The sequence below is a fragment of the Synchiropus splendidus genome, chromosome 14 (genome assembly GCF_027744825.2).
Source record: "Synchiropus splendidus isolate RoL2022-P1 chromosome 14, RoL_Sspl_1.0, whole genome shotgun sequence".
In the NCBI taxonomy this organism is placed as follows: Eukaryota; Metazoa; Chordata; class Actinopteri; order Syngnathiformes; family Callionymidae; genus Synchiropus; species Synchiropus splendidus.
The window spans coordinates 16716103-16742628 of NC_071347.1; the positions used below are offsets into that span (position 1 = coordinate 16716103).

At 41.8% G+C, this 26526-nt stretch overlaps 2 protein-coding genes across 2 annotated transcripts; one reads left to right on the forward strand and one right to left on the reverse strand.

The window, feature by feature from the left end:
• Positions 1-1145: 1145 nt before the first annotated feature.
• lrrc56 (leucine rich repeat containing 56) lies at positions 1146-8887 on the reverse strand. The gene is made up of 12 exons (XM_053886172.1): positions 8560-8887; positions 8396-8483; positions 8005-8065; positions 7132-7228; positions 6534-6731; positions 4137-4299; positions 3880-4065; positions 2562-2629; positions 2117-2259; positions 1887-2053; positions 1590-1816; positions 1146-1509 (listed from the first exon to the last, which is right to left on the reverse strand). The coding sequence occupies exons 1-12, from the start codon at positions 8710-8712 to the stop codon at positions 1348-1350; spliced, it is 1713 nt and encodes a 570-aa protein (XP_053742147.1). The 5' UTR covers positions 8713-8887; the 3' UTR covers positions 1146-1347.
• Positions 8888-9453: 566 nt separating this feature from the next.
• On the forward strand, positions 9454-25877 carry LOC128770631 (GTPase HRas). Its single transcript, XM_053885317.1, has 6 exons — positions 9454-9663; positions 17769-17890; positions 19821-19999; positions 21709-21868; positions 23883-24007; positions 24166-25877. Exons 2-5 carry the CDS (start codon positions 17780-17782, stop codon positions 24000-24002), a joined length of 570 nt encoding a protein of 189 aa, XP_053741292.1. The 5' UTR covers positions 9454-9663; positions 17769-17779; the 3' UTR covers positions 24003-24007; positions 24166-25877.
• Positions 25878-26526: the final 649 nt, after the last annotated feature.

Here is a 26526-nt window from a genome sequence, read left to right on the forward strand (position 1 = left end):
AGGAAATCTTAATGCTTTTCATTTGCTTCACACCATTACTTTCTTCCACGGGTCAGGTGGCATGTGATGGAACATTTTTTCATCTTGATGCAGTTTGATGTATTACCACGGTAAATAGTTGAAATGTTTCTCGCTTTCTTCCGGGGGATCAGGATTTCACGCAGTCTTGCATATTACATAATCTTTTTGGCTCGACTCGGTCTGCTAACTTCAGCAACCACTGGAGCCATCGGCAGCAAGACGTTTGTATCAGTGAGGACAACAATGTGAGGAGGTGTAAGTGTTGATATTTGGAAGCTTTGTTTGCTTGTCATGTGGCATGAACAGGTGGACTGTGATTAATTCTGTGAATACCAGGGGGAGCATTCTTAGCAAACCTAAGAAAGAAAAACAACAAACACAGCATTTTAGAAAATCCGAATAATGGAGTTTGAAGATGGAAAAATCATAACTGTGAAATTATAAATAAATGAAAATTGATTAAAAATCTTGGTAAAATTGCTAAAAATATTGAGGGGTAATGAAAAAGCTGTGAATAAAAATAGCTGGAGCTGGAGAAGGACAGTTAAAATATCACAACAGGAACACTGTGGGAAACATTCCCTTGTTGTGACCTCATGGGGGGATGTTTCGACAAAGAAAAAGGGGCGCACTCTGCCCCTGTGTGGGTTTTTTAACTGTCTTTATCAGAGACTCAGAATAGAGCTGCTTCCCACCTGATCAGAAAGTAACATACATCTAGTCAATATACCGCCATACTGGTGATCGCACCATTGACAGGTTCTACCCCACTTTTGGAGCTCACATTGCCACATTCCAGAGTACAGAAATATCAACCCCAAATCGATGGAATTGATGCTGCCTCACTTATTTCTTAGAGTGGAAATCAAACATGCATTGGTGAGGGTTTCCTTTTCTCTCCTGTGGCACCACAAAATGTAAGAACGAAAGTCTTGCAACTAGGTTTTAGGTCCTGGATTTTGCAGTCATAACCACCTACGAACATCTCAAATGACTCGAAGAGAAATTGCGCTTGAAATCTGTCCTATGAAAACGAAGTGAAAAAAGCGTAATGAAAGACATACAAACATAAAAAGTGGTGTTTATTGTCGGTGACAAAAGGTAGTAATGACATCATGCGCATCCCAACATACAGTTAGAACCTGAAGGAGTTAGAAAGTCAACATGAGCTTCATGAAAATGTGCTTACATTAAAATGAGGTCAAAACATTTCATAAGAACTGGTGTATGTATTCAAATGTTTATTTCAATGCAACTAAAATTGTTGCATATTTACTTCCTTGATAGCTTCCTTAGAATAGGCTGATGAACGCGGGCTTCCACAGGTCACTCACACTCTGTGTGTGAGCTCCCTCTGCAGGGCGGACGCTTGTGATGCTGCTGGTGTTTCTGCAGGGCTGCCTGAGCTGTGTGAGGTCGGGTCACTGTGTTTACTCTGCTCTGTCGCCAGTCAGAGGTCCGGAGGTGGGCACGCTCCTGCTCTTTGCCCTGTAAAAGCAGAAGAATGTAACATAGCCTTAACAATGTTTTATATTGAAGCCACACAGAGCCAAAGCCATGACTATTACCTGTTGATCTTGGCGTGTCACAACAGAAGCCTCAGGCCGTAACTGGTCTCCATTCAGAGACACGAGGTGTGCAGAACTTCCCTTGTTAATCCGAAGCCTTTGTGCGCGAAACCTCGACAGCTGTTTGCAGCCAGCTTCAATGTTTGAAGGAGGCGAAGGGAACAGGCCGTTGTCCGGAGACAAGGACAGTTTCACCGTTTCAGGATTGAAGGTCTCAGTGTGAAGATCTGTGAGGAAAACAATATTTTTTCTCTCTCTCCCTGTCGTGACCATAGTAAAATACATGAAAATACTTACCAGGAGTCAGAGATTGGAAAGGAGACTGAGATGAGGCAGAAGGTTCCTGACTCCATTCTTCATCACTCCTGTCGTCACTGCCATCCTCTCCATCACTATCTTTATCACTGCCATGCTGAATCATCAACACCTGCGGTGCTCTATCTTTCTTTATTTCCTGTAGACGCCTGGTAGGAAAACACACCCCAGATGAGCTGAGATTTAAAGAGTGACACGTGAACGTTTGCTACCTGCTGTGCTGCTCTCGCCAAGCTCTCAGCTCAGCGAAGACATCACCACGTTCCTTCCCGTCGCCGTCCTGAAGGTCATAAGAGCGCTCTGGCACGTAGATCGGCAGGTGTGACGGGGTGAAGCTGAACCAGGTGGGTGCAGTCTGAGAAACAAAAGCGAACAATCAACCACAACAAGCATCTCTACATCCAGATTTTCCCACCTGGAAAGAATTAACTTATTCAGCTTTCCTGAGGTGGCACTAAGGAAAGGACACCACAGCGCCTGGCGCACGTAATGGCCTGTCAAGGATGATTTATCTTCCATTAAACCAGCGATTGAATTATCATTCATTCAATCATTATTAATGAATGATGGATTATGGGTTGATTTATACCTGATTTATCTCATCAACATCCTTGTCCTGCCTAATACAGTCACACAAACAAAAACCGACACACAAACCTTCAACTTTTCCCGCCGTGCTCGGATCGCCCGCACAGGGTTTCCACAGTACACAATATCACCAGCTCCTGGAAGGGAATGAACACTTTTTGTGAGGTGGAGAAGCCTCCTTTCACATGAGCGTTTGCTTAGTTAAAGGAGACAACCAGAACGAAGCATTAAGAAAGAGTCAAAGGGCGGAAGTAAAAATGCTACAACTGGGTCCAGGAGTAGACAAATGACAAGCCATGTCAGTGGCTGCTCAGGTACCAAGGCCGCTCCACATTAGACACTTAATAAGAAGACACTGTTTCTCTTTTGAATTTCATCAATGAAGGCATTGCTTTCCATAACACCCCTCTATAGCTTGGGTTAATAATAATAACTAGATGTATTGTATCTTAACCAGCTTTTCTTCAGTCTCTATGGCATTCACACACTAACTCCAAGCCAGACTTCTGTGGATCCACTGGGCCCCCCTTCCCTCGGCCGTCAGACTGCTGAATTTGTGATCAACCTTTGTTGTTTGTGGGTTATTTTATTTTATTTTATTTTTTATTTTGTTGACAGCACTTTATTCCGAAGCACTTTCCTAGATGGTTGGACCCCCACTGACCATGGCAATAAATTTGATTCTGATTCTGATATAAGGATCCTTAGGTATTAGTTGCAGAACCAAATACCCTGAGGACTCGATCAGAAGTTAAGTACTTCAGACAAAGAAATATGGACTTTGGGCTGGAAGAGAACCTTGAACAATGCTCCAAAGCTCAATGGATATAGATACTGCCTGACTAGTGGACTGGGGTCTGTCAACGTTCAGGTGTGGTATTCCACAAGTGAAGGACTCTCAAAAAGTCCACAAAACGTGAGGAGATTACATGACTTCCGGCTAAGCACAATCTCACTTTGGCTGAGGTTCCTTTGGTGGTGTGCCTCTAGGTTTTTTCAATGGCTGAAGTGTGCCGTGGCTTAAATAAGGCTGAAAAACACTACACATAAGCCCAACCCATGGAAAAGGTTTTCCTCAGCGACACCCAGGAGCCAATCTCCAGACTGCCTTTGCTGACAGCTGCCACATGATGATTCCAAAATGGGAGAAGGGATGGTGATGATGTCACCGCACATCAGACAACGTGTAACGCAGAGCTAGGTAACTAAAATCATGTGTTGATGGCTGATCTGATGCACGTTTCAATCCAATGAGGAGGTGGACGGGTTTGGATGTAACCTCTCGCTCATGAGATTTCAGACGAGAAGAACATCATGAAGTAAGGAGGACTTCAACATGTGAATAACTATGAGTGCATAAGTCTGGACAGTCCTGGAAAACTCTGACCGTGCACAAGATGGCTGGATTCCTCCTCAACTACCGACTCGGCGGATCCAGGTCTGGAGATAGGAGTTGAGGCTGCTGAAGAGGGTCTGGCACTAGTACGAGGTCTGGATCCCGACGACGAGCTGGTGCCTGGACGACATGCTGAACCGGGTCTGCTCGAGAATCCTGAGACGTCTGGGGTCTTCTCTGCGATCGCAAGAAAAACACACGTGATCTTAAGCGGAACACAACTTGTGTGAGCATAAACACACTCCTACCTTGTACCCATGAGGAGCCTCTGATGGAGTCTCTGAGAACAACCCAGTCCTCTCCCATGGTGCTACTGGAGCCCTGCACCTCGTCCCCCACCCTGACATTGTCAAGGTAGCACAGCTGAGGGATCAATTCCCTAACTGCAGCCCGGTAGTTGTAGTCTCCCATCTGTTAAGGTGAGGCCAAACAAGTAGAAAGCTGATACACCAACATGACGCGCTTATTCCACTTATATACACTAGAAGATCAGGGAAAAAGCAGGGACACAAAAATCTCTGTTTTCTGCGACTTCCTATGGGAACTCAGATTTCTTTTCAAGAGGTGAACTACTTGTCTAAATTGTCGATTTGTGTGGAAGTTGTCTGCCTGTGGGTGACCTTTTGATGGACTGATTGATGGATATCAAAAGATTCAAGTGTCCATTAGTGTGTTAGCTAGCACTAATAATAGACCTAAAATATTCCTGCTGCGGTCTTGGAGTAGAAGCTTAGCTTCCATTAATAATAATAGAATTCTCATCAAGTGTGGCATTTCTGATCCATGATGCCTGTGTGCTAATGGATGCAAGAAGCCGAATCAATATGAAATGTTAGATTCCATTAAAGCCAGAAGGGATGACAGCCAAGTCATGCATGACCATCCATCGAGGAGCCTTCATGAATCAGAGTATGAGGCATCACGCTAAAAGGGTTAATAACTGCATGGGCACTGAGGTCTGGTCTTTCATCCAGTCCAGTAAATCATCTGACGGAGCTACTGAGCAATCAAATTAGTGCCTGGCACTCCTGCCATTCACCAGATCGCACAGATGCAATGAATGATACAGAGAGGAAAAGAGCTGCCAAGGAGGAAGGGGCGGAATGAGCGAGTGGGTGAAGGAGGGAGCGGATGTGAGTGATGGAAGAGACAGAGGGAAAGTCGAGGTTTGCAAAGGGAGCAAACCCAAGAACCCCTCAGTCGCTACAAAGCACGGCCCTGATGCATATTCAGCTCAGCATCCCTCCCCCTCTGTGCCCCAGATTCCTAATTCATTCCTGGCTGCTCTGGGCGTCTACAGTCACCCAAAAAGTTGCAGGCGAACACCACTTATGTTGATATTACTGAGTTCAACACCAACAAATGCTGTAGTTTTAGAACGTTACTAAGATACAGAATATTGGAGGTGTGCACACGTCCTAATGTAAAGTGATGTCTGTGTTTTATAAAGACGTTTTAAGACAAGTTTGACATGTGTCGGAAACGATACATAAAATACAGTCACAAAGAAGCACGCTCACTTGGCAGCTGCATGATTCAAACGTCCACCACCACACCCGCTATTAGAGTGGAGAGTAGGGCCAGACTCCAGAGCTCCACTTAAGGAGGAAGTTGATTTTTTTAAATGTCATTTCGTTTTTTTTTGTGATGAAAATGAAAAAAGACGCTCTGGTAACTGCTGACGTTTCGTGTTTTCGTGTTGTTTACATTACTGTAAATACAGGACATACTCAAACTGGGGCGTTTACTTTTAAAAGACGCGGATCATTGCACTCTCTCTGGATATTTCACCTGTTTTTGAGTCTGTGAGCAAACAGTTTTGCACCCAGTTGAGCAATCATATATATATTGTAATGGTTAGGATGTGTGCGTGTTGGCGATCTCGCGAGAGTGGTGAGGTGCCGGGCTTTTGTTCGAGGGTGTTCCGGGTGAAAGGTTGTGCGCGCGACTTGAGTTTTGGAGCGTGAAGCATCAGCACGTTGAATAAAGAAGCATCTAATTCTCATCCGTCTCGTCCCTGAATCCTCCGGACATTACTATATATATATATAAATATATATATATAAATTTCACCGGAGTTTTATTCCAACAATGTAGGATTTCAGGGATTTGGTCTCAGGGTTTAAAATGTTTGGATTTAAGGCATGTATGCTCTTATGTCTGAGGCTCCAGGACTTGATCTGAGCAGCGGTGTATTAATGTGGTTATTCCAATATCTTCATGCCTCTCGGCTGCAGCGAGATAACACACACACACACACTTGCTAATCGCATCCTCACAGTTTCTGAGAGAACTCGACATGGCTTGGCAGCACAAAAGCTTGTGCTTGTTACCAAAAAATCAAGTTAAATGTTGGCTTCTTGATGTCCGGAATTCAATTTTAGCAACTGTTTTAATCTCAATTCTAATCCAACTTTTTTGTGGCTCACATGACTATCTTTTAAGTGATTACAATAGGGCTTTCATCAGAGGAGATTTTTTTTTTTGTTCGGAAGTTGGCAAGCTTCATGAGATCTGCAGATACTGTCCTCTTTAAAACCAGATATTTTGCAGCCAAGTCCACCAAGTGTTAATGGAGAGAAGATAAGGGCTCAGCTTTGGGATCTGAAGTGATCTCACTTGGGTTTGCTTAACCGCTCTGTTACCTGGGCGGCTGTGGTGTTTGGCTGTAAACACACGGGGTTTCCCTCCAGGGTGAGGACCTGCAGTTGGCCGCACAGTCCCAGATACTGAACTTGTATGAGGTCATCCACGTCATTCCCCTCCAGGTCTAACAGACGCAGGTGCTCCAGCAAGCCGATCTGACTCAGGTCTGACACGCAGTTGTAGGCCAAGTACAGCTCCTGAATCAGAGAGAGGGGACACACTGTACCAGTGCTGACGCAGAGATGACCGTACAGGATGCAGTGAGGAAGAGTCTGTGTGATTAGACAAGTGCACCACATTTGTGTCACATGCTCACTTGCAATTTTAGTCTCCACAATGTTCTATTTTTCATCACCTTTACACACAAAGCACTATCCTGAAATGACAACAGTGTGGTACCATTCCTTTCAATGTAATGAACCTCTGCGCTAAGTCACAGAGGACACCCTGGAAAGCCCCTCAGTCATTCACAGTCTGTCAGTTTTGAATGATCAAATTCAAGGGTGCCCGGACTTCTTCACCAAGCGAGCTACTTATAAATTACCTACAAAGTCACGATGATCTACCACAAAAATGTAAATCATATATGAACAACACCTTGATAGACAACAAGCTGGAGATGCCGTTGAGGTCTTGAAGGCAACATCGTGACATCCAAAGCACTTGCAGGGAAAAGAGACTAGTTCCCAGGTCTCTGATGAAACAAAGAAAACATAGTTCATTTTCACTTCCATGACAATATGATGTTGACTGAGTGACCCCACAATTTCAGTTAAATGCTATGTAACTACAGTAAATGTCGAAAAACATTAAAGGATAAAAATAATTTGAGTCATCTCGATCATACATTCAAAGTTAGATGGGAACCATACTTGGAAGGGTAACAAGGCAATACTGGCAAAGGTCAACAAAAAAGGGAGACCCTCAGCGCATGTCCTACAACCATTTCTCAATCCCTTCACACCAGATCTGCTCCAAATGAACAAACGCCGGTCGAGAATAAGACAGGCAACAGTGTATAACATGGACCACAGGCTACAAACACTGTCTGTTAGTGGCCTGTTTTTAACTGGATCACTTGCAGGATAAAAAGAAAACACATTCCTGGAAAGTTCCCCCGCTACAGTAACATCCAAGTGCTACCTTCCTTAAACACACATGCTGCTTTTCTTCATAACCTTCATCCAAGAATGCCTTTAACACATGCGACTAATGGGGAACATGCGGTGGACTACTGCTCTGGATCAAATTGCACCTCTCCCCAAGAAAACCAATAAACCTGCCTGCTTTGTTTCCCACGTATGAAAAGCATTATTGTTTTCATTGACAGGCCTTGCCAAGGAGCTGCTAGATTCCATGAGGTAATACCGTGTGAGTTATGCCAGCTTCTAGGAAGAGGTTGCCTTGCACGAATACAAACCAGGAGAATAACAGGAAGATGGAATTTGTGTTATGTAACTTCAGACTCACCTCACTGACATGATCACGCTGTTGTCTAATTTGAGCTCTGCAAGCTTTGGCAAGTGGGCACCTATGAGAGGGAACAGATAGTGTTTGGCTTTCATTATCAGATGGAATCATACAGATTCAAGATCGGTTAAAAATTCTTCACAAAGGAATAACACTGGTACATGCACGGACAATGAGGAGTCTTGTTTGTGCTTGTTGTGTAATCCTTGATTTTCCTCAAAGCAAAAGTGGGCGGTTTGTCATGTTGAAATATAACGTCACACTAGTATCATCACTTAGAAGCAAAATTTCCATGATGAGAAACTTCATTTGCATCTCTCATGAATTATAGACATGAATGTGAGAAAACAAATGTCTGATTCAAAGGGTGTCCCCGTGTTTGATACCTTACCGAAATTCCCCAGGGTTTGTTCTTGTGTGTTCACACAAACCTCCAGTGAGGTCACTTGAGATAGATCCTGAGTTCCGCAAAGTAATTTCTGTAATAACAACATAATAACATTTAAAATTACAGATCAGAATAAAGAAATAAAACTTGTATCAAACCAAACTTACCAGGTGCTTTGGAGACAGGTAAAGACCGACCTCTGTCTCGGGCTCATCATAATCATATTTTACTTTAGGAGTTGGATTAATAGGTCCGCTTAATTCAGTTACCAAGACCCGCCCGGTCCGAGGCCGAACCACGGAATCACTGATGCCACTCATGAAGGCAAAAAAGCATTAAAATCTCCAGTGAACACGATCTGTACTGTCTTCGAACGGATCAACATTTCTTCCAGCTGTATTTTACATTGATCTCCAAGCAGAAATCACGAAAATGCGCGTCAAAACGCTTGAATAACAAAGCGCCTCCTCCATTTCTCATAAAACGACATGTAGACTTAAGAGTGTTTCAGATTAAATTCGCTACAGACTCGTCGATTTCGGAAACATAATAGAAGCACAAGCCAGGGAACTAGCAAAAGTTTGCTTAGCAACGGCGCGACTTCCTGGATACAGACCGATGGCATTGTGGGAGGTGTAGTTCAAAACCTTGCGAGCTGGTGGAAATGTAAACCCCTTTTTAATTTGTTGACGACAATATACATTTGCATCTTGTTACGATTAAGAATTCATGGTCGCCCCTCAAGCTATAAATACTACTTATTGCTGCGTGTGGGGAAAAGCTGAAATTTGTTCAGGGTTTTAAAGGTAACTATTTTACGTAACTTATTTTCCCTTTAAAAACTAAAACTAGGTAGTATTTTGAATGAGCAGAGGGATAACCCAGCTCTGGTGACTTATCGAATTGTTTATACGGAATATTTCCAGTCAAATCGATTCAATGTTATTTAATTTCCCCCAGAGCGAATTAGCTGCTGTTGTTTGCCGGACTGCCCTTGAACGCAGCAGCTGGCTGGCCACTGGATGGGCGGGGTTATGTTCGGTCAAACTGGGCGTGGGCTCCTCATCCTCTCACAGTGGAAGCACATTGTTCAACGCGGGCGCCGCTCACCCACGATCAATGACCACATCTGCGCCGCTCACTGCTTTTCCACAGTGGAAAACACGTCTGGGATTCAATATCTGAAGATAGTGTTTACCCCCCGTTCTCTCCTTCTTCCCTCCGCTACAGACGATACGTCGCTCTTGTCGCCAAATAGAACCCCGCTTGTTGTAAGTATTCACATTCCGTTGTTCCAAATATGTGTGTGTCGCTGGTGTGTTTTTCAAAGTGTGTGTGTGTGAATCCTGGGGACGCTGCTGAATTCAACATGTTATATAGCTCGCTCGTATGACACAGTCCCACGTAACGCCCCGCTTGGTCCACACTTATTTACACGTTAGACTTGTGGCTGCACACACAGTTAAACACTAACACACACGGCTGACTTCTGGCGTGAATCGGTTTGGTCTTTCTTATTCGAGTTCTGAACTTGCTGTCGCTACACAACGCCTCCTACTCGTCCGACATTCACCTAAATATACCCCGTTCCATTTCAGCTTATTGTCAATAACCCGCGCTGTTAAGACGATCCATTCGCTGCTGTCGATAATGAACACACGAGCACGAACACACACAAATCGGGAGACGCCCCGTCAGACCGAGTCAAAACCGAATGTATCACTGCGGAAGTTAGATTCCGTTACTCGCTATTCTGGATCTGTCGTGTTTGTAAAAGCAAGTCCTGGCTACTTCTACTGTCTGCATCTGTACAAACTCTTGAAAGCGTATTTATTTATTCGAAAATGTGGGTCTTTTTAATTGGTTGGACTCCAAGCTGAGTCTGGTTTGGTGTCCTCTCATTCCGTCCAGTGATGTCTTGAAATGAAAATGAGTCTTGGATGGTCACTGATGACAAGAAGGTGTTGTGTCACCGAACCCCATGTTATAACCTTCCTATATCTCCATTGAGGTCGGAGCCAGAAGATGCTGAGCTGTTGTTACATGTCATCATAAGGCTTAAATAGAATCCAGTAGTCACCATAAAACGCAGAAAAACATAGCAAAAATATGCTCAGAAATGACACACAAATGTGATCTAGCAAGGTGGGATGCATCCAGGATACTGAAGAGTGTTTTCTCATTGCTTGGTCGTATCTCTCAGTCGATAGTGTCCCTCCAATGATACACTATTAACTTACAATATCATTTCACTTAAACTGGAGTGATTCGTTGATATTGTGAAGTAAGGAATGAAAGTTTCACTTTTTGGATGTCACCACACACTGTTGAAACAAGTGTGCGCAACTTTCTGTAAACATTTTTTATTACATCGAAGGCATATTTGGCTCAGGTTTTCGCACAGTGAGATATCAATAAATGCGGGAAAAAAAGATAATCGGTGGGGGATCAAATAGATTCACTGGATCGGTATTGGATCCTGAGGTGTCTGAATATTCCTCCTGCTATTGAGTAAGGGGTAGGGTTGGAAAAATAATGTCTCTTTAGGCTGCCTCTTCCAAAGTCCCTGCAGTAGCATTCATTGGCATCACTCGGTCGCTGCTCCGTTCACTGCAGATCCATGATCTCACTCCACCACCTCCCAAAGATGCTCCATCGGCTTGAGATCCTCACCATTCTGATGTTCAGTTCGAACTTCAGCAGGTTGTCTTGAGTGCTTCCGTAAGTGTATTTACTCTGCTGCCATCTGATCGACTGATTAGATATTGGGTTTAACAGCGAATTAAAAGGGAAACCCAATAATTGTGTTGAGTGTTTTCTGCCGTGTCCATCTGTTCTCAATGTGAAGTCAGAACTGGCAGCACTGGAGAGCCTGATAATGATCAGGTGATTCTTTGCTTCTTAAAAGATGCACATGTGGTTCATAAAAAAAACCCTGGGAAACACCAGGTGACCTACTTGTGCAACACCCAAAGGGACCTCAACTGACTTGTCGATCCTCTCTGGGTTTTTTCAGGGTGACTTCACTACTCTCTACCAGCCACCTGCTTTCTTGCAGTCAAAACCATCTGCCGTCGCTCGGCTCCTCTTTTACTGTTCAGTGTAGTAGCTGTAGAGTTCAAGCATTTCCTTCACATTGCTCAAAAACAGCTTTGCCTGACCTCAGAATTCACCTTAGTGCCACAGCGATATTGACAACTTGCCTTCAAAGAATCCTAACCATCTACTTTGTTACACTTTTTACTCCGATATGGGGCCATATGTGTATCCAGGTTGCCACATTCTATCTGTCTATTCAGTCCTTGTTCAGCTGCAAATGCATTTTAAGACAAGAACAGCTACCATTCATTCTGTTAAATCATCAAGATATGTGTATTTTAGGTAAAAATATTGCATGTATGGTTTATTGATTTGGTGTATCAATTAAAAAATGTGTTTTTTTGTTTGCAAAATTAACTAACTTAATTTTGTGGCAAGAATTTGAAGAATATTTAGCAAATGTTATTGGTCTTTTTAACTATACATAACCAATATTAATGATTATTTTTGGTCTATTAGTTTCTCATCTCCTCCCGAAGGTAAATAAATGACCTCTGTTTTTATTTATTTATGTTTAACTTGCCTACTGTATTCTCAAGAGCAATAAAATGAGGAGTTCGCTTAGGAGCATTATTATTATTTTTTAAATTTACTACCTATCTTGGGGTTCTCTGCGTAGCTCCTTTGCGCATCTCACTGCGACTGCTCTTCCACTTCCTGCCAAATTCTGTTGTCAGAAAGCAGAGGCAGTTTATTTTTTCTTAACTGATCAGTCTCTCCTTCCGTTTGAAACGTGTCGGCCTCAGTGATATTTAGATGATGTCTATAACCATGATGTCATTGGACAACAGGGGGAGGGTGTGGTGGGCTCAGCCATGATACCTCCCCAGAGAGAATCTCCTTACCATCATCGCTCCATTAAAATCTATTATCTCTGCCGCCGGCCGGTGACTCTGGTCCTATGGATTATATTTTTGTAACCTATTATGCGCTTAAATGTCGAGCAGGGCGCAAGCAGACAAAAGATTTATAGATACTTCTTGTAGTATTTTGGCACAAGTTTAAGCTTATTTATGTAAATTGAACACAATTTAATGATTTTCATTTTGAAACTATTCCTCCAATAATGTATCTGAATGAGAATACCGAAGGCATGCCTGCCATCTTGCAGTTAAAAACTATATATTTCTTATAGTTTTTTATTTTAGTTTTTATTTTTGTCTATTTATTATTATTATTTTTTTTTTTAACAACACCTCACCTCAAGTGATTGTTGCTAAGACGTTGCAAAGAACAGGCTAACATCACTGTTCTTTACACATGAAGCAACAACTAACAAGCTTATCAAAATGTTCAAAAATGATCTTTTCTGAACATATTTTTGTATATTTTAGAACTAAAGAAAGCATTTGTCTTTGCCATAAAGTTCTCCATAATGCCTCATCTTATTACATAATAATTAACATTAAAAATTATGTTGCTTCTCCATGTATTTCAATATTTTTGTTTATGTTTTTCTACTTGTCATGTATTTTCAAGATCATTTTTGTCTAGAAAAGTAACTAGAAATATTCTCATAGGGTATAATATTTTACCAAAATGTTTGAGAGCAGTAGAAAAGAAGTAAAATGTAAGTTAATTTTGAACAGATGCAAAATGCGTGGGCAAGTTGCCATTAATCGCGGGTTGACTCATCTTTAGTGGGATTAATCAAGATTAAAATTTTAATCTAGTGACAACCCTAATTTTTCTATTAACTTAATTTGATGATTTTTATGGTTCATTTATGGCTCATTTTTGGTAATTTTATTTCCTATTTTGTGTTAAATGTCTGATTTAAATTGATGTTGACGTAATTCGTTTTATTGTCTCTTTCTCCTGTGAGTTCTTCACTAATGTTCAGCTCCAAATAAGTCACCAGTTTAAATCAATGGCGGCAGCTTGATGCCTTTATCATTTTGTAGTGAAGCGCCCAGCCACCGGGCAAGTCATCCCTCCTCTGCTCCTGCCAGCCCTCTCACTGTTCAGGACTGGAGCCCCCCTCCATAAGCTGTCGTGTAAGATTATACTTCGGGTCCAGGCTCGGCTCTTGGGTTTCAAAACGAACTGTTAATTTCCCAGGCTGGAGGTGGCGAGCTATAAATAACATGAAACACAGGCGCACTATCGAGCCTGCGTACATAAACACGCCTGTGGTCCGAAGATTTCGCTTTGGTTTTGAAATGAGCAGTGAAAGTTAAGACACAGCCGTCATCTAAAATAAAGACATTACGGCTTCAGTTTTGCGTGTTTGCACAGGACATATGCAAATCTTTTAGGCAAATCACCAGCTCATGTTGTGGACTACAGCCTCAGATCACAGTTATTGTTTTTAAATATGGAAATAAAAATGGTATAGGAGCTAAAAGAATGAGCTGCACGACCCTTGATGATTAGAAGTTTTATTTTGGACCCATATTTATGGAAAGACAATCGGACACCGACAAATAGATTCGACTGTGGAGAAGGTGTCACACACATTTTCCAATGCAAACACAATTTTGCAGTTCATTTGGAGTGATCCATTGCTAACCGGAGATTACACCAGAAAGCCTCTAGACATTCTAAATATTGTGTGTCAACTCAGAAAACAAGTTCTTTAGTGTCATCTACAGGTATCAGGTATTGGCTTGATATCAGGCTTCAGTACTCAGAATTTTAAGGCCGCGCGCAGGTTTTGAATTTTATGTCAGTTTATGACAATTTTGTGATATTTGTCTTTGTACTGCAGTGAAACTTGTGACCGTCACCCATGTACAAGACAAACATACTGAGGAATGTTGTTCTAGTAATGATATATATGGCAAAATGCAAAAAAAGATAGGGGTGATATTCGATTAAAAAATATCTAGTTAATTGGAGAATTTGTGATGAATTAATCTCAATTAATCGCAGTTTAATCGAATGGGAATATTTGCCACAACATGCCACATTTTTCAATTTGAATGAATGTGGTATATTATTGAATCAAATGATGCACCCATCCATACATTTAAACAACAAGATATTGTTTATTTTGCATCAGTTTGACAGTGGCACAATAAATCACGATGGTGGCTGTACCTTCACCTTCTTCTGCCTCTTATCCGGAGTCGGGTCGTGGAGCAAGGAAGCCCAAACTTCCCGATCTGCGTCCAGGGCACATCCGGATCAGATGCCCGAGCCACCTCAGCTGGTTCCTCTCGATGTGGAGGAGCAGCGGCTCCACCCCGAGCTCCTCCCGGATGGCCGAACTCCTCACCCTATCTCTAAGGGTGCGCCCAGCCACCCTGCGGAGGAAACTCATCTCAGCCGCTTGTATCCGCGATCTCATCCTTTCGGTCATGACCCAAAGCTCGTGACCATAGGTGAGTGTGGGTACGTAGATCGGTAGATCGAGAGCTTCGTCTTGTGACTCAGCTCCCTCTTCACCACGACGGTCCAATACAGCGACCGCATCACTGCTGCCGCTGCACCGACCTGTCTATCGATCTCACGCTCCCCTTTTCCCTCACTTGAGAACAAGACCCCGAGATACTTAAACTCCACCACTTGGGGCAAGAACTCTCCACCGACCCGGAGAGAGCAAACCACCTTATTCCGGTCGAGAACCATGGCCTCAGACTTGGAGGTGCTGATCCTCATGGTGCCTGTATTCAAGTTTTTATATCACCTTATTTAAACTAAAGTTCTGTCTTGAAAATATTTGTACAAGAATTTCAATGTTATAAGAATTAAAAATATATTCAGACTAGTGTTAATTTAGTGTAAATTCAATGATTTTTTTAGTTAATTAATCTGAATAATGTTGTAGTTAATTAATCGTAATTAATTCATTAGTCCCACCCTTAAAAAAACTAAAAGTGACTTTATGTGTAATAGAGTAAGTACTTGGTATCAGCATTGGTGAGCACTCAAATGCAAGTACACCACTGGTTTTGGAAAAAACTGATGCCAGTGCCTCCCCAGTGTCCTCAACAAGCAAAGTGCTGCTTGTGTCCCTTCATTTGTCAGTGAGACCTTGAAGTTGTTGGTCAAACTAACACCAGTCCATACCTGCACTTTTATGTGCACTTTGAGCCACACTGACATTCATGTTTCCTCTTCATCGTTTATTAAACTACTCCAAAAGATGCTCTGTAGCGGTCCCTGTAGCTCCTGTCCTCCTCTGACCCCATTTTAGAACTCGAGCACCATCTCAGTCCGAGCGGCGTCCAACCACGGCTGTGTGAGAACGTGCCAACGTGCCCATCAATGATTAAATTTGCTGTTCATCGTCGTGTGTGCTCCATGTGTGGATTATTAATCAGAAGCTGACATGGCCCACTTCTCCAAGAGAAGGCAGAACGCTCTGTTTTCCACTGGTGTCAGTAGAAAACCTGCCGTTGGATAAGATCTGAGAAGTGTGGCGGTGTTTATCGTGGCAAATTCCTGAAGAGACACGCGCTTGCCATGTCAGTAACTCCTTGTTTTGTTTTGACTAGACACCATTTCCTCAACGTTGGAGCTTTTAAGTCGCGTGTTTGGGTCCTCACTAAGCTGTGGTTTAATATATATACTGTTTATGTGTGTATATATTTTTACTTTTTCATCTTTGGACTTGTTTCTGCACAACTTTTAAAATGATGCGTTGGGATCTCAGAAAGATAAAAATGAAAATCCAACTCATGAAAACCATCATCAAATGAGCTGATGACAAAATGGAATCCTGAAAATGAAGATCATAAACCGGTACGACTCACTTCGGATAAAAAAATACCACGGAAATTCAGATGATTTTTCAAGTGGTATTGCTGACCACCTTTGGTAGTCCGACTAAATTTAAAGTAGTGTGGAACCATGCTGAAGTACATGCTATTTTAAAACAAAATACAAACTTTGTTTCAACAAATAACACAAAAAATATTTATTTCAGAATAGTGCATGCAAGTAAGGTTTAGTCTTCACACAGTGATGCAGATATTAAAGCCAACCTAACTATAATAGAGGAATGTCCAAGTGTCCAATAGTGTCCTATTGGTTAAATAAAAATCTGAATATTTTGGAAGAAAAAAAATGTGAGTTTTGTGTGTAAAAAAGTTTCATTAATGACAATTTATTTGTACTAAACAACCTCTGAACTACGACACAAGAGGTGTTTGCTAAACGTGACCAGTCACAACAAGAACATACATAAGAAAAGAGGAAATTCATTGTGCTAAATATATGTTGCTTGGGGGCTTGAATAACACAAATCCCACCTATCAATTGAAAGATCTGGATTTTTTTAATGTTTAAATCCATGGAAGATATTTAAGAGCAGATCACCTCTTCAGACTAATGAACCTTGTCAGTTTTGCTTTCAGCTTCTCACGTTATTTCACCATCAGTGTGTCTCACAAGTGTCGACCTGAACTCTGAAATCTTGTTCTTGTCTCTGAAAACTCAATCGTACCTTGTTGCAATGGCTCATAAGTCCTGTCATGGCTTCTGCTGCAATACAAGGTCGGGATTTGAAAATGTGTTGCAAATAATTACTGCAGAGACTTAACTCTCTGAGTTTGTTTTGTTCCCATAAGCAAATCCCTAGATCAAGATGAGACACACCGTCACCTGCATGGGTGAGAGACAACTGTTTGTCTCTTCTGTTGCTCAGTTGAGGGCTTGTCAAGCGAGATATTTGTAGTTTCAACTAAAACCCCTTTTATGGAAATCCTGAAGGGTTGAGGAGATGAGGCATTTTTGATGCTGTGGGGATAAGATTTATTAACATGAAAAAACAATATGCAGATCAAATAAAATATAATGGTTAAATTCTCAGAAAATAAAAAAAAAAAATAGATAACACAATTGTGTTTTCACTTGCAAATAAATGCAGAGTAAATGTTTAGTATGACACAGGGTTCAGAAAGTATGTGAGGCACAATCTGTCATCATAAAAAGCTCTGAGGTTGCTTTATGGATGAAGATGTTGCATCCACTGGATGCCTTGTTTCTGTATCCGAAGGTGATCTACATGAAAATGCTGCACTCACTAAAGCCAGTTTTGACCTGTCGTTTGCACTCTCTTGGTATTTGTGAGGTTTAAAGGCCAACAGCAGCAACGTGAAGCTTGAGTGATGAGTGCGTCGGCTTCTCTCCTCATGAGCTCCCCGCACTGTTGTCTGCTCACACCAGGAACATGATGTACCTTCAGCACATTTCTAACATTCCCGTTTAAGGGTCTCAACCACAGCACGCTCACCCGATGTTTGTGACAGCAAATCTGTTGGATATATCAGGAGGATTTGTAACATTTGTAACTGTTCATACTAATCTGTTCGTCCCTTCTTCCCTCCAGCTGAAACCGACATGACGGAGTACAAACTGGTGGTGGTGGGAGCTGGAGGTGTCGGCAAGAGTGCACTCACCATCCAACTCATCCAGAACCACTTTGTGGATGAGTACGACCCCACTATAGAGGTATGGCTTTGTTGGGACACGCATACATTATTCTGAAGGAGTGGGATGGAACAGTGTCGAGAGCAAAGAAAGAGAGGTGTAATCCCCATCCAATATACTCAGCGTGGCAAATTGTTTCATAAGACTTAATTCCATTTTGAGTGAGGAAGAAGAAAAAGAGCCTTAGTGTGATGGGAAAAAATAAATTGAATGCCTTTATTGTCGTAGTTTTAATACAATTCAAAATGTAAAAAATACTGTATATCCTGAGGTAACAAAGGGGGAAAAAAGAAGTATATATGATGGGGCTGGCGCCATATACATTTGGCCTTGTTTCATATTTTCCTGATATTTGGGATTTGATTTATATTGTGAGTGTGATTTATGAATTGAAAGATGAGTCATAATAAAAATGCACATCACAGTGTCCCACAAACGTGTGGTTGAGGTGGTGACCGTTGTTGCATTTCTGTATTAGGTATTATTTTTTTATTACACTATTTTTAAAGATACAATTTGTGTGCAACAACAAGGAGCCAGAACAGGTTATGACAGTAATATTTTGGGGACTGAATTGAGAGAGTCTTTGTGAGAGCTGGATTAAAAAATTAACATCCAAATACTTTCCCTGCAGTTTTACAGCCCAGGACCACCATCTTTGCATTGTTGGTGTTATTCCAGTTTCAACAATCCTCCAGCGCTATACTGAGCAGCGGTTAGCAGAGAGCGCTAACATGTTAGCACAGGGTTGCAAATTCTCTCATAACCAGCATAAAACTCTCGCAAAAGAGCCGTTTGTCAGGCCAGACTTCTCATTTATCTCACCATTCTGACCAAGTGACTTAATTTGTATATATATTATGAATTTGTATATATATTATATATTATATGAATTATGAATTTGTATATATATTATGGCAAAATGGCACTGTGTAGCTACATGAATCCATCAACAAGTCCTTGGTTTACTTTTGACAATAGTTGGTGTTTGAAAAAAAAGTTTGTTACAAGGAAACGGACATGATGTTGCATCTTGCTGGCGTCGTAATGTGTTAAAAAAATATTTAATATTTTTCATATTATTTAAATATGAAAACATTGTGATATATTTGAGTATCAATTTCTTTCCCCAGCCCCAACATATGATATTAAGGAACTTGAATTCAAATAATATTTTCAAATTCCTGTCCATTGCTGTCAAAAAAAAAAAAAGAAAATGTAGGAAAGAACTTTATCACAACATATTTCAGGTTGAGCTAGTGAAAGTATTGCTGGCAGAAATGATCATGAGAGTTGCGTCAGTGCAGTCAGAGAGCCTCCTGTGGCCTGCAGGCCGCGCTTGGTCCAGATCTGCTTAACTCAGTGTTTGTTATGGCACCGAGCATCAAGCTGACCAGCCATGTCGGACGGCTCAGACTCGTGATCCAGTTGTGTTTCAGGCCAGGGTTATATTCCCAGTCGTGGTGAGAACCAGGATCGGGTTAGCGACCGACAAAGTTGGCTTCATTTTCTTGTGAAATGATTTTTCGATCGTCCAGAGAATAGCAATGTAAAACGCTCGCAAAGACTCAAGACTCTTTCAGTGAAATTAACCTCTAAGAAGCCTGAAAGAACTTTCTCTCCTCCTGTTCTTCCTCCGTCTTCCTCCAGTCTCACCACGCCTGCATGTGGCCAGACAATGTCCTTTTTGTGTATTTGCATTCCTGGCCCCTATGCTCTAATAAACAAAAGGAAGGCACTCCCATGTTTTTGCGGCCTCATTGGCAGTCTAAAAAAAATAAAAAATAAAGATGGCGCTCACCTCTTATGATGTGCTCCGATGACAGATATTTAAAGCCTAATCGATGTTCACTTTCCCTGCAGCAGACTGGGGTCAAATCCCACTTGAGCTGTGTAACGGATCTCTCGCTCAGGTCTGTTGGTCTTCACTGACTCCTGTGTTGCTCTGCAGGACTCCTACAGGAAGCAGGTAGTGATCGACGGGGAGACCTGCCTACTTGACATCCTGGACACTGCAGGTCAGGAGGAGTACAGCGCCATGAGGGACCAGTACATGCGGACGGGGGAGGGCTTCCTCTGCGTGTTCGCCATCAACAACACCAAGTCATTTGAGGACATTCACCAGTACAGGTGTGGCCATATTACCAAACACCTGAGCTTAAATCTTCTGTACACACCCGACACCAAAGGAGTTCGCTTTGTGCCTCTGCTTTCCCAGTTCAGCGAGTGTGTTTCTCAGGGGCTCCCTGGGCTGGTGTGTGCCAGCTCCCTGCAGCAGTTGGGTGATGTCATAATGTAGCGCAGCCAAAGAAAGCTTGGCTCCCTACTGAAGGATTACAGAATGATGCCGACGAAATCGATCCTGACTCAATTAGATGAGCCGGGAGAGGTGGCACTCCCAAGGACAGCCGAGGAGGAACAGAGCGAGAAGCTCGCTCATGTTTCAGTCGCAGAACAAACAGTTACGTTCAAGCAGGCTGGGCTGATGAAACATGGCAGTTGCTACTGCTCACCGCAAAAAAGGATGAAGTCAAAGTACTCTCACAAGGTCGTCTGTTTATCCCGTAAAATGTATATTACTGAGTATTAATTGTGACTTTGGATATCGAGGAGTCACTATGGATGATGATGTTTGCTGATGATATAGTGGTTTGTTGTGAGGTGGAGGTGAATGAGGGGGAACATATGAGTATTTACTCATCCAGAGTAATGGACAGAGGTTAAAGAAGGAGCATATATAGTGGCATACATAGTTTTTACGTCTAACTTCGGGACATTATTCTGTGTCAACACTTCTATAAATAGCTGCAGATAACTATAATTAAAGGTGAAAATTGACACCCGACTTGTCCATTTTGGAAGGATTATTGGATAAAGAACCATTTTAGAAAAAGGCAATGTCTGAAATATGTAGTTTGCTGAATTGTTATTTACATTAAAACATGGAATGTAGAACTGCTGGTGTAAATGGCGCCATTTTATATAATTATTGTGACCGAAAATATAGATATGACACCAAATTAATTTCATCGATGTGATATCACAGTGTCCAGAAGGAAAAGGAAACTTTCTCATCTCTACTTTTTTCGTAACTGGTGGAATTATTAATTCACGTGATTTTTGGTTTCATCAGAAATGTTTGTCAAGATTTTTTTTTTTAATCTCCAAAGTTGATCATTTTATTCCCCATCTCTGAAGTTTTAGACTTTGTTTCTTGTTTTTCATTTGGGCCATTTGTCCTCCTCCATTGTTACTTTTAAACTTGGTTAATGTTCCTCCGGTTCAAGAGGATGTTATTTCAGGAGTAACCCACAGTCCAGGAAAGTGTGGGCCACCGTGAGTCTTTCATGGAGAGTTGCTCGACAGAATCACGGTCAGAAATGAGTGTGTCAGAGGGTGCGTTGGAGATACCTTTGGCTTTTTGTGCTGAACAAAACATCATAATACCTCAGCTTGGTCTCTAACCTTGACAACTTCATCTCATTTGGAAGCACCTGCCAGATTTGAAGTGAACTCTTTGGGCGGTATTGACAGCGTGAGTGCTGTGTGGTCGTGTCCAGCTGCTCTGTGGCAGAAGAGCTGATCCGATTGATCGGACTCACAGAGTCCAAGCCCCCAACCCCCATACCCTGACCTGCTTGGTGGTTGGCGCTGGCCGCTGTGGTGATGAGGTAATGCTGCTCATCCTTCCCCTCCCTACAGCAGCGCTGCACAGTCCAGCACTGGCAGCTCCCCTTCCTCAGGGTCCTAGAGCTCCCTGGCTGTTTCCGGTGGAGGACAAACAACCTGGTTCTGGATAACATTCCTGATGCTGAAGTTGTTCCTCTTGTTTGCGACAGAGAACAAATCAAGCGAGTAAAGGACTCGGACGATGTTCCCATGGTCCTGGTGGGGAACAAATGTGACCTGCCTGCACGAACTGTGGACACCAAGCAAGCCCAAGAACTGGCCCGCTCGTACGGCATCCCGTACATCGAGACGTCGGCCAAGACGAGACAGGTGAGGCCGCTTTTAGGAGATTTGGACTTCGCTTTTCAATGCAAAATAAGACAGTCCTCAAATCTGTGCCGGGTTATATTACTTCAACAATTTTAAATGTGCAGCTTTTTAGCACTTGTAAGGGATTTATTCAATGACTGTCAATGACACGTAAACTTAAATCCGACTTGACTGATGTGTAAACTATGGAAGTCCGTCCCTGCCAGGAAAAAAATAGTAGGAAATGAAAGGAAAAGTTTTATGTGGAATAAGCATGTTGAGGGGCACAGAACTTGAAATGTCATTTGGAACAATCCACATTAGATCGTTTTATTCATGCATACATCTGCAGCAGTTATGTTGTTGTTTTTTGTTATATTTTTGAGTGGTCCATGTTGCTTTTGAGAAGAGCAGCACTTCATGCACCTGAGCTGCGATGCATTCAGGAAACTCCTTTCTTCGCATTGGTAGTTTGGATTTGGGTTGCCAACAGATAAAAAGTGCTTTCATCTCAATTAATCGCAGTGTTAACTCGCCATTAATGGCAAATTTATCTGACATTCTGTACCTGTTCTAAATGTTATCTTAGTATAGTAGCCTATAATGTTTACAATGTTGTGCTTCTAGCATGTTGTTGAGCCTCTTCAATGCCTCTGAGGTACTTCTAAAGACAAATCAACAAGTGTTTTTGGCCACTCGTGTTGATAAAATCTTCCAGTTACATTTAGAACAGATACAAAATATGTGATTACGTTACCTTTAATCGCGGGTTAACTGAAATGTTGACAAATTGCGATTAAAATGTTGTCTGTCCGCCCTTATGACTCCTATGAGGCCTGGTTGGGTGAATAGTTAGAGGGTGTCGCACATATTCATAGAACTGAAGTTACATTCTGTAACTTAATATTTATTTGTCTATTTTGTTAATCGTGTCTGAAGTACTTAATTAGTACTTAGTACTTAGTACGCAAATAACAATATTTGTTTCAGATGGGCTTCCATAGAAGTCCGCAATTTTGTTGTTGATCTAGTAAACCTCACTACTTATTTAGAAGAGCGGTTCAATATTTCTTCATTCAAGCTACTTATTTGGATTACTATGTATGATAGTGGTTGCCAATAGATTAAAAATGTTTTGATCTCAATGAATAGCCTTGTTAACTCGCAATTGATGGCAAATTATTCTGACCTTCTGTATCAGTTCTAAATGTTATCTTAGAGGATTTACAATGTTGTGCTTCTAGCATGTTGTTGAGCCTCTTCAGTGCCTCTGAGGTTCTTCTAAAGAACATTCATAACAGTAGCTGATATGTTGGGTTGTTGGTGTAAACATAAGTGTTTTTGGCCACTCTTTTGTTGATAAAAACTTCCTTCAAGTTACAGTTAGAACGGATACAAAATGTGTGACGAGTTGACTCAAAAGTTGCGATTAAAATGTTGTTTTATTTGTCCATTTCATGAATCGTGTAAATCTCTGGAGTACTTTAACGTTAATAACAGTATTTGTTTCAGACTGGCTGCCATAGAAATCTGCATATTTGTTTTGGATTTAGTGAACCTCACTACTTATTTATCCTTCAAACCACTTATTTGGATTACAATGTACCATAAACGTATCATTTTTACCTGCATTGTTAATAATTATGTCATCGTTCTTTGCTAATTTTTGGCGTCACGTGGAAGGAGCCTGATGAACTTTATTTAATTAGTATTTGAGCAGCTGTGGACCGTAGAGCTCTTAATCGCTGGAGTGATTTTATTGCGCCGCTTGCGATGACTCAGACAGGTTACCTTGGCCAGAACGCTCCGCAACAGTATTTGAAAGGACTCCATGTACAAGTAGCTGTTGAGCTCTCACAGTGTCTGACTCACACGTTCGTCTGAGAAATGGCAGGATTCCATCATTGGAACCGAAAGAGAAGTTGAAAACTGCGGCACAGGTCCGTGTTGACATCCTGGTGTTTCACACATGCCGTCCAGATGATCACATGCCAGCTGTAAGTGTTTTTAAAATCAGATTTGATGTTGTTTGTAGGGAGTGGAGGACGCCTTCTACACGCTGGTGAGAGAAATCAGACAGCATAAACTGAGGAAGCTGAACCCACCTGATGAGAGCGGTCAGGACTGTATGAGCTGTCGCTGCGTGGTGTCGTGATGCAGGTGATTCATCGACTCCAAATGCCGTTCACTTTTCATTTGACGCTGAGGAGGTTAAAATGCACTCCAGCCCGAGTCATGGATCACAAATCGTACTGTAGATTCATAAACCCACTCTGCTTCGCTTCCCTAAACACAACCTCTTTCTCATCTCTTCCCAGCCGCAGCTGTCTGTCGCACGTTGAAGAGAAATGCCTCAGCGTCTGGACACAGCATGGACTTGAAGATAGAAATATTAAACAACTCGGTGATGAAATATAAACTTGTGAAAAAAAAAAAAAGTATGAAGGGGCAAATGGACCGCGCCAGAGCTGATGGAGCCACAGAGCCTCTGCAGACTGTCGCCTTTGTGGCCAACGGAAGCCTGGCCCCACCACCCCCTATTTCTTTGTTTGTCATTTGGCTGACCCTTGAGCAACACCACTCCTGACACCTCCAGTGTGGTCTCACTGGGCAGCGTCGCAAGTCTCCTAACTTATTGTTTCAAGTCTCAACACTGGTCTTAAAGAGAGAGCAAAGAGGGGTTTCCTTCAGGCCCCCTATTCTGGCTTGTGCTGGGCCTCACTGGCAGAGACACCCTGGAAGTGACACCGAACTTTGGGACTGAGGCTGACACCGGGATGGTTTGCTGTTGGCAGTTAGCTTATTGGATTCAGAGCTCATTTTGTGATTTGAACGCACTATAGCAGCAGCAGCAGGGCGCTTCACCTGCTGGTTATTGTTGAGGTCAGCGATGCAGATGCCTTCTCACCTCACAGATGTTTTCTTCGCTAACAGTTTGTCTCCGTGGAATAATAATTGTAATAAAAATAATAATAATAACAGAGTGAGTAGGTGCAATAGGATTCACATTAAGTCTTTAATATAAATCGACCTCATGAGTTCTTCTCGTCTAATTCTGTTTCAGGATGGAGAGGTACAGAGCTTATCTATTTCGATAATATAAAGAGTCATTCCTTGTGTTCTGTAGGTCTCAGGAATCTGATGTTTCATGATAAAGTCGCAGAATTTCACACGAATCCTGCCTCATCAAAGTCAGTTATTCCACACACTCGCCACTCTATCCTCAACTGCAAGTAAACAGGTATTTGCCGCGGGATTATAACGTGTCATGTATGATGGGACGTCGGGGGTTGATGGATCATGTCGCTTTGTTTTTCTGTGTTGACACGGTTTTACTGCCTAAATAAGACAAATGACTGATGTGTTTACTTTTGCCTTATTTGTTAGCTAGTTTGTACCTCAAGTGTGCGGCGGGTTCTTCCTGAGAAGTTGCGTTTCCTCTTATTTTTACGTGCGGAGTTATAGAGTTTAGACTGTACAGAGTTTAAAATGCCCCCTCTTCCCCTACAAGAACACTACTCTGATTTAAACAAATGACAAAAAAATGTGTTGACATGTATCTGAATGTGTTTTAAAATGCAAAAAGTTCAGTAATTTAGTGAGCCCAATAAAAGCCATTTGCCTTAAGCTTGTTGATCTTAATCTGGTGCTTGCAGTTCGGGGTGACCCCCGGCAAGGAATAGGAATCTGGCAACTTCTGTTCTCACTTCTATTGTGTTTGGCTCTTTATTTTGCTGCCAAAGCTGCAGCTCATGTGAGGGGTGGATGTTCCGCGGTCATCAAGTTGCCATTGCTCATCTGTGTTGGCTGGCTTGTCAATAACTGGCCACTCTCCTATAGGTAAGTGAACATCCCACATTTCAACTTGGCAAAATGGTGCATTTGAAATAAAGCATGGGGCTGTAAAACATTGCCCGATTGCCTCGTTTGGCATGTGTGCTGCACGACTTCTGTGCCAATACTGATTTTGTTTAACTAAAACAAGCAAATAACACATACAATTTGAACAATTTCACTCAGCAAATCGGGATAGCTCAATATAGAAGGGGAAGGAATAGAAATGAAATGCTGCCCTCTAGTGGCGCTTATGTGTTAGTAGTAATCGTAGAGGAGTCAGTGCGATTACAGCACATTTCTCTGTTGATACGCAATGAACATATATTTCTGATGTACATTCCAAATCTGAAGTGGTATAGTTATCCGAGTCGTATTTTACTCCAACGTCAATTCAAGACTTGAGTGACTTTATCCAATAATTTAGCATTTTCATGACACACATTGTTAAATACCTGAAGCATGAAAGTTGACAGTAATTTTAGAATAGTCATTAGAATAGACTTTTATTATTATTATTTCATCATACTGGATTATTACTATTGTGTGAATGCTTGACAGGCCATTTTATTTACTGTTATTCATAATTTTCCACAATTTCCCTTGGGATTAATAACGTTTTCTGATTTCTCATTGTGAATATTATTGTTATTATTATTATGTAGCGTGTATCTCTAATATTTATATTTATTTGTTTTCCCCCTATTTTAAGCCTAGATGTGATTTAGCAGTCTTTGTCATTCAAGAATGTTGCCTATCAATAACATTTCTTTTCTTTTTTTTTTTTAGATTTTCATCTAACTGGTTTGTATTTAGGAATACTTGGATTTAAATCAGAATTATTA